At 36.4% G+C, this 11,810-nt stretch overlaps 1 protein-coding gene across 1 annotated transcript; it reads right to left on the minus strand.

Moving 5' to 3' along the window:
- Positions 1 to 4,105: 4,105 nt before the first annotated feature.
- On the minus strand, positions 4,106 to 5,725 carry LOC121325996 (alpha-2A adrenergic receptor-like). Its single transcript, XM_041269121.1, has one exon. It carries the CDS (start codon positions 5,578 to 5,580, stop codon positions 4,303 to 4,305), a length of 1,278 nt encoding a protein of 425 aa, XP_041125055.1. The 5' UTR covers positions 5,581 to 5,725; the 3' UTR covers positions 4,106 to 4,302.
- Positions 5,726 to 11,810: the final 6,085 nt, after the last annotated feature.

Genomic DNA, 11,810 nt, shown 5'->3' on the forward strand with positions numbered 1-11,810 from the left:
CTTTCAGAGAAAAAGAACAGCAATAATCCTGATTGTTTTTACTGGAACAAAGATGACTTGAAACTTCTCCACAGTGGTCCTGAAGTGCCAAACACAAATGAAAACATTAAATACAACAAAAATCTGACAATGGTTTGCATATCATGACTTGCAAAACATGTGTGTCTACTACCGTCACACATAATCAAGGGGCACTCAAGGCAAATCATAAGGTATATCTGCAATAAATCACTGCACTCTTACATTAAACTTGAATATCCATATGGGGCTGAGATTGGTGGGAAGAATGGATGTCAAACCGGCCATGCATTGTTTCCTTGAATGACTTTGAAATGCAACTAAATCCTGTATTTTGGACCTTGGTGATACAGCAACAGGATTGTCACAGCTTTGTTTACCTGTGTATCCAAAAACTGTCTTTAGTAAGCAAAACCATTAATTTTCATCAGAATATTAAAATACAGTTTCATAATTAGAGTACAGTGAGCAGGCAGATGTGGTTTGCTGCTTTCCTTGAAGACACTTTTTCAGACATTCAAAAGACCCCTCTCACTAAAAATGGAGTGAAGGACTGGAAAAATCTAAAGAAAAAAATCAGAAACATTCGGAATCTGGCACCACAAACAGCGTTCTCAAAGGTGGCATTTGTTTAAACAGCTGAAGGAAGTGTTCTGACTGTAGCGTCACAGTTATCAAATTCTCACAGAACGGTGGTGCGTGAAAACAGACAGTATGCTACGAAAATATTTTAGCACAAGTTCTGTACAATCAGATTTGGATCAAGCTGTTTGTATAGATGACAGCAATTCGAATAAACGTACAAATTGTGAAGAGAATGTTTCTGGCAGGGGAATGAGCGAAAAGGATTTATGGATTTCATCGGCTGCCTCCTTCAGCGATATGGGGGACTCAGATTGGTGGGAAGAATTGACGTTAAATCAGCCAAGCATTGTCTCCTCCAATGACATTGAAATGCAACAAAATCCTGTATCTGTACTACAGTGCTGATTTTGATATCCCAGCTGCCCTAGCGGTCTGGCGGTTGCGCAGTAGGAAAACGAGAAATATGTTTGGGAGGCTTAGCCTCCCCAAGCTGCTTATACATGCCGCCTATGAGCCACTGCCCAGATTATGTTGGGTTTTTTGGTTCTGCTACAATAAATACATAAGCTTCTGCATTGGATGACAAGTACCACATCCAACATGAAAAACATGAATTGACTTTTCTTTTCTTGTCAGGTAATATCATACTCTGAAACCTGAGATAATGGACACAGACAAATGGATAGTGTGGATAGGGATAGGGATAGGGTTAGGGTTAGGGATAGGGATAGGGTTAGGGTTAGGGTTAGGGATAGGGTTAGGGATAGGGATAGGGTTAGGGTTAGGGGTAGGTGTAGGGTTAGGGATAGGGTTACGGTTAGGGTTAGGGTTAGGGCTACGGTTAGGGTTAGGGTTAGGGTTGTTGTTTTTTAGATGTTTGGTGGTTCTCTTGTTTTGGGGGAATGCCTCTTGATCACTAGTGTATTCATCAAGTGTAGCCACACATGCACGCACCACACTGCGACACATACACATACTCTACACTCCAGTGCAAACATTGCAAATAGTGGTTCCATAAATACTAAAAACCTGAGTTATTATTGTATTTCAAGAGAACATTCTGTATCTAAAATTGCCTTTTTCAATGTCAGCACACCAATTAAATACATTTACAGCCCATTTGTCTAACAGTGACTAATCTCTCCCGTGGGATTCGTGTACTTACCACACTATAAAATGTTTAGAACAGCAGCAAGCAAATCCAGTTTCAAGATGCACAGAGGGGTTCAGTTCTAATTTTACCAATCTGCACTATATCATTTATTGACACACATGCTACCAATATAACCCCAGAAAAAGAGAAAAAATCCATAAGCAAAGCCACCCTCTCCACATGCTAATGTATTCAACAGATTTGAGTGTCCTTGGATTAATTTAACAGCAGTTAATGCTATTTGTTGGGGATAACGTGTTGACAGAATGATTAGAATAAATGATAATGTAGCTATCCCTATATATACATAATAATAATGTAGCTATTCCTATATATATACATAATAATAATAATGTAGCTATCCCTATATATACATAATGAGCACAGCTTGTATTGATGGTAACCTGCTAGGAGGCGTAGAGTAAGTGGGGGAATTCACAGTAACGTGTATTGTATTGTATTGTATTATCATCAATGCTTCATTTTTAAACAGGTCTCTTAGGGTCCTGGTGTAAATTATATTGCCCTAGGCACAAGGTGTGAAAAATGATTTTCTCAAACATCTCCATGAGACTTATCACAGTGGTAGACTGAACATACAGGGGGCTTTCAAAGTTAGTATTAATGATAAAGAACTATACAAAATGTAACTTTCCTTGTGTTTCCTCATACGGATTATTTATCACCTATTGAAATAGTTTAATAATATTTGCATGCAGAGGTTTCTGCTAAACAAAGGCAATTTATAATAACAGTATAATATGTAGAGAGAGATTTCCAGGGAAAAGTGGTCAATTATATTTAGTGGTAAATTTATATGTAACTTTTACTAGGGTTTCCGACAGCTTTTCTGGACCAACACCAGCAGATTTACTTTGTAATAAACTCAGTGTTCCTTGTTGTGTGTGTGTGTGTGTTTATGTTTATGAAATCTGAGCATTTTAATATACTGGTTGCTGTTTTTTTTTTTTTTTTTGTTCACAATTTCAAGCTGTTTCAGACAACTAGAACAGGAATTGAACAAATCTGCCCTTTGATTTGAAAATGAGATAAGCAGACCTGGCTGCAGACTGTGAATGTGCACAGCCTTCCTTAACAGTGCATGTACTTAAGGAAAGAGGGAAAACCACACTTGTTTTGACAAGCTGCACAGTTGCTCCAGCATAAATTGGCATAGTCCCTGTTTACGGTTCCACATGGAGCCCAATATGCATAAACTGCTTTCACAATTGATCTGCGTCAAATACTATACTCGACTAGACCCAGTGCTTGGAATAACAAAGGCACGACATTTTGCAATTCTGTGTTGTTAAAGTTCTCCACTTGCTGTTTGGTTCACTAAACCTGCATGAGAAACTGGTTTGCGGAACACTTGCTTATCTTGCTCTTCTGTATCCATCTGGCTGTAAAATTGTTCACAGAGTAAATTCGATTATTTAGTTAATAATTAAAGTGTAAAATGGTACTTTCTCATTTGGAGACATGTAATCCCAGACCATGTTTTACAAAAGCAAACAGACTGGCGGCATCAAATGAAATGTTTCCCTTATTGTGTTAAAGTCTAACTGGCCTTTTTGAGGGAGCAAGCTTATTAGTAATGTCAGGACAAAGCCATCAATCACTTGTTGTTTAAATATGAATTGTATTGTATTGTACTGTAAAGTATTTTAACAATATAGGACTGCCAGGGGGAGTGGGATAAAACATATTGGGGGGGGGGGGGGGGATATATAAATTTTTATATATATATATATATATATATATATATATATATATATATATATATATATACACACACACACACACACACACACACACACATACATATATATAGATATATATATATATATATCAATATATATATATATATATATATATATATATTGCCAGTACACCACAATTTCATGTAAAACAGTTGTGTGTTTGTTGGATTTTTATTTTTTATTTCTGAATTCCCAGCCAACAAAAACAAAACAAAAAAAAGCTAGATTACATTCAGATAGCTTTCACCTATAAAAAGCATTTATTAACATGGACAGAAATGACAGCAACACAGCCCATCAATTAATAAAGCATCTTTTGAATCAGTTTGGTTTCTCTGCTGCACAATTAAACAATGAGTGATTGTGTTTTCTTTAATGTGTAAACTTCATCCATGGTAACAAACACTTTCCTCCCTTATCTAGAAGCACTAGATACCCCGTCATATTCAACAGTGGTATAGATTGACAAATGAGAGGCAAATATTAAAGTATTCAAAAAATACTGACACAATACATTATTGTTTTTACAAAAATATTCATCAAATTATAGAATAGCATTATATATATATATATATATATGCCATGTTTAAACTAATACTTACTGTACATGTAGTTTTAAACACAATCATTAATGTGGCTTGTTTTTCACATACAAAAACTCTTTTTTTGTTATTTAACCCTAAATCACGATGTAGTCACAGACCTGCAAACAACAATACAGCGTATGATGAACTCTACAATTCTTTAGTTGCTTGCAAAACAATCAGCAGTCCGTAAATCATTTCAAACCACCCTCTTTCTGTCTCCTCTGCAAAGAATCTTTTTGAAAGACCTCCTGAAGTCATGGTTGAATATTGTGTATATAACTGGGTTGAGGGAGCTGTTACAGTACCCAAACCAAAAGAAGAACTTGAACAGAGTCTCGGGGACATTGCATGAGAAACAGATGGCAGTCAAGCTGTAGGTGAAGAAGAAGGGGAACCAGCAAACCACAAACACCCCGATCACCACTGCAAGTACAAAAGTGAATCTCTTTTCTCTGTTCTGCCTTCCTTTCCACCGCGACACCTTCACAGCTGGCTCTTCCTCCCTTTTGGGGAGGTTATCTCCTGGTTTGATCTGGCTCAGCTTGGTCCTTGCTTTCCCTCGTGTCTTATTGCTTTTTTTTTTGATCGAGCAAGGGTTATTGACGTTGTGGTCAGAAGAAGAGGACTCTTCTAAGTCATCTCCATTAATTTCCCGGTCTCCAGCTGGGACTTTCTCTTCCCCATCCAGTTTCTCGGGGCAGTCCTTGTCCACAAAGCCATTCTGCTTTCTGTCAACCTCATCGTTGTTCCTCTTGCTGGGGGGCACCCTTGTTCTCTTCTTGGCGATCTGGTAGATTCTAACATAAACGAGAATCATGATGATGCAGGGGGCAAAAAAGGAGCATATACAGGAGGAGATGATGTACCACTTCTCGTCGTTGATTTTACATCGGGGGTCTTCTTGCTTCCCCTGTTCTTTTTCCATTGAAATTAAGGGTGGGAAGGATATGACTGCCGAGATCACCCAGACAATAAATATAATGCATTTGATCCTTCGTGGAGTTCTCTTGAGGTTGTACTCAATAGCTTGGGTGATGGACCAGTACCTATCCAGACTTATTGCGCACAGGTGGACGATTGAAGACGTGCAAAACAAGACATCCAAGGCCAGATAGATCTCGCACCAGACTTTGCCAAAGTACCAGTAGCCCATTAGTTCATTGGCCAGGGAAAAGGGCATGACCAGGGTGGCCACCAAGATATCTGCAGATGCTAAAGAGACCAAAAATAAGTTCTGTGGGGCTTTCAAAGCCCTGCTGGTAAACACTGCTATAACAACGAGGACGTTGCCAAACACTGTAAGGAGAATGAGGATCCCCACTAGAATGATCAGGGATACAGTGATTTGGATTGAGTAGGGAGCCCCTTTTCCCCCTGGCTCAGTGTCATTGATCGTCCGGCTATAGTTACAGCTGGGGCAGTCCATTGCAGAGAATGCTTCTTTTCCCAGTGGATGATTGGCCACGTTGAACATTAAATGGTTTAACAGATGCTTTTAAAAAATAAACATTGTCAGAGCACCAGTCCTTATTTGATTCTGTTTTTCTTTGTTACTTTAGAATTTTTATTTTGAAGCTGCCCTTTAATTGACAACAAGAATGAATTGTATTAGTTTTTTATCAAGCAGGGGGTCTGAGATTATTATTATTATATTATTATTATTATTATTATTATTATTATTATTATTATTATTATTATTATATTATTATTATTATTATTATTATGTTTATGTATTTATTTATTTTTTAAAGGTTAGCTCTCCACATAAACAAAGATACGCTTCATTTGATTCAATGTTTCAAAACTTACTTTCAGCCTTGCAGGTCCTTGTTTTGCTTTGTTTCCTTTTTTGCAAACTTCATTTGTAATGTCTGTAACACGCCCAGTCAGGCAGTCACACACAAGGTCGGCACACCCTGTTATTAGTAAATCTTCTTAGATTGGAATCACAGCAGTTTCGTAAAAAGGTCCGTGAATTAATCTTATGAGCAGAATTGTTTCAATTGTTTTTCTTTAGAAGTCATCTCCCTTGAATGGTGTTAATATTAAACGCGTGTAGTTTTTGAGAAAAAAAAACAACCAAAAAAGTAATAATGCATCAATTATCTTGCAGCTTTTCTGTCCATGCATTACAGACACAAATGCAGCAGAACGAAGTGCTCGGTCTCTTCACAGTCAGATGCGAAAGAGAGTAATGAGTGACTCTTCGGGAGATATAGCCACGTTACCTCTGTGTCGTCTATTTGTACAACGAGGTGGACAGCATGCAGCACCTGAACAGCACCTTCAGTGCAGTGCTGCCCGTCTTGTAGCTGTTGACTCTTATAGCCCCGATGATCAATCCAGTCCTCTCAGCGCTTTGCGCCAGCACCACGTGGGAAGCAAGTCAGCTCTTCAAACTAAACAAGACACAGATGATAATTATTATTTAGTAAAAAATAAATAAAAAAACAGCTGTTGCTGTTGTTCCGTGCATGTATGAATGAAAGTGTCAGGGTCGTCGTGGTATTGTACCCCTCTCTCTCTCTCTCTCTCTCTCTCTCTCTCTCTCTCTCTCTCTCTCTCTCTCTATATATATATATATATATATATATATATATATATATACACACACACACACACACACACACACACACACACACACACACACACACACACACACACACACACACACTTTCGTTGTTCTAGGATTGGAGCAGTTAAATATAAATGTATGAGTCGATACCTATAAGCAAGTGCATATCTACACTGTAAACCGAATGTTTAAGAATTAAGCAGACCATGCAACAGAACAAATATATTTTAATATAGATTTTTCTTGCGTCTAAAGTATATTCTCAAACTATTTAAATTATTCCCAGATCTATTTAAATTATTCCCAGATCTTATTTACATTATTTACTCAAACTATTTACAGATCTGTTGGTTTAATTTCTAAACATTTTGTTGTATTTTATACTATAGTAGCGGTATAGTACATTTAAAAAACAAAAATCTGCAAAACGAAACTTTAATAGCCACAGTCGCATTTAAACTTACTGCATATGAAAAGTGGAAATGCAGCCTTACTGTGGATAGGGTTAGAACGGGTGGCTGATTGGGATGTAAAGCGTGATTCAGAATATAATGCAAACAGTTGATTTAATACACACTTTACATGAGTTCAGATATTACAATGCATACATGCCATAGCAGATTCATTTGGGTGAAGAATAAGTGACCCGTCGCTTGTTTAAAAAAAAGAACACGTCATGATTTTGGAAATTCAGGAACAGTTTCTTCCGGATCCAATTTTTGCATCCGATAGAATAATTCTTTATGAAGAAACCTCATGTGAAGCTCAAACCACCAAACCACCAATATTTTGAGTAATATATATATATATATATATATATATATATATATATATATATATATATATATATATATATATATATATATATATATATATATATATATATATATATATATATATATATATATAACTCCTTTAGTTTTATGTGTCTCGACTCATTTCAAGTAAATGTCTATTTACCTGTTATCAAACTCCTTCAAAACACTGTATTAAGTATTAAATCCTATTCTTTATCATTGTTATTGCAGCTAACCGCATTGCTTTTATGCAGGATATTTCTGAAGCTAGATCGATCTGTCTATCTTGAAATGTTGTTGTGTACCAAACATGAACCCAGAACTAGCATTACAAGACCATAACATGCATAAGAGATTACATACCCTATATATACAGCTCTGGAAAAAATTAAGAGACCACTGCAAAATTGTCAGTTTCTCTGGTTTTACTATTTATAGGTATGTGTTTGGGTAAAATGAACATTTTTATTTCATTCTATAAACTACTGACAACATTTCTCCCAAATTCCAAATAAAAATATTGTCATTTAGAGCATTTATTTAAAGAAAATGGCAACTGGTCAAAATAACAAAAAAGATGCAGTGTTGTCAGACCTCAAATAATGCAAAGAAAATAAGTTCATATTCATTTTTAAACAACACAATACTAATGTTTTAACTTAGGAAGAGTTCAAAAATCAATATTTGGTGGAAGAATTTTCAAGTACAGCTTTCATGGGTGACTTTATGCCACTCCTGGCGCAAAAATTCAAGCAGCTCAGCTTTGTTTGATGGCTTGTGACCATCCATCTTCCTCTTGATCACATTCCAGAGGTTTTCAATGGGGTTCAGGTCTGGAGATTGGGCTGGCCATGACAGGGTCTTGATCTGGTGGTCCTCCATCCACACCTTGATTTACCTGGTTGTGGCATGGAGCATTGTCCTGCTGGAAAAACCAATCCTCAGAGTTGGGGAACATTGTCAGAGCAGAAGGAAGCAAGTTTTCTTCCAGGACAACCTTGTACTTGGCTTGACTCATGCGTCCTTCACACAGACAAATCTGCCTTATTCTAGCCTTGCTGAAGCACCCCCAGATCATCACCGATCCTCCACCACATTTCACAGTGGGTGCGAGACATTGTGGCTTGTAGGCCTCTCCAGGTCTCTGTCTAACCATTAGACAACCAGGTGTTGGGCAAAGCTGAAAATTGGACTCATCTGGGGGTGCTTCAGCAAGGCTGGAATCAGGCAGATTTGTCTTTGTGAAGGATGCATGAATCAAGCCAAGTACAAGGTTGTCCTGGAAGAAAACTTGCTTCCTTCTGCTCTGACAATGTTCCCCAACTCTGAGGATTGGTTTTTCCAGCAGGACAATGCTCCATGCCACACAGCCAGGTCAATCAAGGTGTGGATGGAGGACCACCAGATCAAGACCCTATCATGGCCAGCCCAATCTCCAGACCTGAACCCCATTGAATACTTCTGGAATGTGATCAAGAGGAAGATGGATGGTCACAAGCCATCAAACAAAGCCAAGCTGCTTGAATTTTTGCGCCAGGAGTGGCATAAAGTCACCCAACATCAATGTGAAAGACTGGTGGAGAGCATGCCAAGACGCATGAAAGCTGTACTTGAAAATCAGGGTTATTCCACCAAATATTGATTTCTGAACTCTTCCTAAGTTAAAACATTAGTATTGTGTTGTTTAAAAATGAATATGAACTTATTTTCTTTGCATTATTTGAGGTCTGACAACACTGCATCTTTTTTTGTTATTTTGACCAGTTGTCATTTTCTGCAAATAAATGCTCTAAATGACAATATTTTTATTTGGAATTTGGGAGAAATGTTGTCAGTAGTTTATAGAATAAAACAAAAATGTTCATTTTACCCAAACACATACCTATAAATAGTAAAACCAGAGAAACTGATAATTTTGCAGTGGTCTCTTAATTTTTTCCAGAGCTCTCTCTCTCTCTCTCTCTCTCTCTCTATATATATATATATATATATATATATATCTCTCTATATATATATATATATATATATATATATATATGTGTGTGTGTGTGTGTGTGTGTGTTTGAAATGTTTCAGCACCGAGGCCAGGGAGAGCGATGATACAGTGACATCTGCTGACTGATCAGGAACAACGTGCGATTCGACTGCACAGAGTATACTGAACCGCTTATGCGTTTGATTTGTATTTAAGATGGCTTTATTGAAGTTCTTGATCAAAACGTTAAATCTGCCATTTCCCATCAAGTTTGTTTTGCTATTTTCCGACATAGAAAAAAGCGCAATACAATCGCATGCATTATATATTATACTACACTTTAATGTTGCATTGACTTTCACCATGTCTTTGATTAGAGACGCTGCGCAATCAAACCCAGCCCTACCGAGCCTCCTTTCATTGGAAGGAAATTAATTCAAAGATCCTGTTACAGTTGTTCTATTTAACATAAAAAGATTAGGTTCTCTGTGTGAATCCTGTTCATGCTTGCAGCAGGAATGTAAGAGCTATATTGTTCTTCGGAGCGTTTAATGAACTCTTAGTTGTAAATGAATGCCTTGCATTTGCCTGCTGCTGTTGTCCTGTTAAATAATTGGACCGGTAGGAGGTTATTCTGGGTTTGTCTAATTCCACAAAGTGTCTAAACGAGATCATCGGACTATGAACAAAACAAATAACATTATATTGCACACATACAATTAAAACATTATTATTATTATTATTATTATTATTATTATTATTATTATTATTATTATTATTATTTATTATGTGCTATCAAGCCATGTCACACTGAAATGCTGAATAATAAAGTGGTTATTAAATTATGCAGCACCCCTATTCCCTCGCAACACAGCTGCTGCATTAGGGACTGAATATATTGATATATCACCTTAGAATGAGAGAAATACGCTTGAATTAATATAATTGCCTTGAATTTAGTGTAGTAATAAAATGCATACCTTTTGCATTCAAATGACGTGTGCATTCTAATAATTGTTGCTAGATTGTTCTCTGATTTTTAGAGCAATCAATCCTTTCCAACGAGGTAACTATTTTTAATGAGAACTACAGGATAATACCTGCAACTTTCTTCGTTTTTTTTTTTTTCCTCGTCAGATGAGGACAAATCAGATAGGAAGGTCATTTGAGATATGGAAAATCACTCAAGAGGTGACAGGTTATGCTGATGCTGAACATTTCTAAGTCATGTCTCAACCACAGCGGTACAGGACCGAGGTGTTGTTGTGTTAACGTGATTATCGTGTGGAGTCTTATAGCCTACAGCATTTAAAACTGCAGAAACCAGTTTGTTTTTCCATTAGTCTTACAATTACCAAGAGTTTGTTTGCTGCGATAGAACACGTGCATATGAAATCTAACGTTCCCAACTGTTTATTGTTATTTTATTGTTCCGATTTATTTACTTATTCATGTTTTTATTTTTCAAATGTCACCACAGAGTAATAGTCCGTAGGCATGCTGATAACGATTTTTTCTTCTTTATCATAAACCTGGTAGACTTTTTTTTTACAAATCGTTTATGAAAAAATAAACCAGTTTAAGACACACAGTGGGGTTATGTTCTTTTACTTGGCTTAAAGTGAAATAAACAGTCGCATGATTTATAACATAATAATTATACATAAACTCGAAAACCCCACTTTTATAGTGGGACATTATAACCTTGGGGGCAGAGAAGAAAATAACTGTAGTTTATAATAAATAAATAAAGAGTATTTATACCTATATGTAACTATATACAATAAACCATATATACAAAATTGATATTTTTTTTAATTTATAGAGTTTCAACTTTATACAGTTGTAAAACATGTTCATAGATTGTGTGTTGTGAATAACAAGACTATCATTTAAAAACATATTTTGTACAAAGAACAGTGATGTTCTAAAGGAGTACACTGAAGAACAACCTACAAATCCTGTTAAACATTGTATCAATTTTCTTCAGCACTCCTTACTAGCAACCATATAAATCACATCACTATAGTCCAGAATGGGACACAAAAGTTGCTCAGCTAATTTAAACCTTGGTGTAAAATTTAAGCAATGAAGCTGGCAATGACGAGTTGTATCACTACTGACATCTAAGTATTTAAAAGTATCAACTCTCTCCAAAGGTGTATTCAGAACAGAGTCACAGGACTTGCAGCAAAGGCTACCAGCAATTGTTGTCTGAAGTCTTTTTTCACATATTTATATATAGTAGCATGGTTATACCCAAAAATTGATAAAAAGAATTCAGAAATGCTGTTGTGTTCTAAACAAACTAAATCTTTCAAGAATCCGGACTCAATGAACCTAAAACTAACATTACA

This window comes from Polyodon spathula, chromosome 13 (genome assembly GCF_017654505.1).
Source record: "Polyodon spathula isolate WHYD16114869_AA chromosome 13, ASM1765450v1, whole genome shotgun sequence".
Classification (NCBI taxonomy): domain Eukaryota; kingdom Metazoa; phylum Chordata; class Actinopteri; order Acipenseriformes; family Polyodontidae; genus Polyodon; species Polyodon spathula.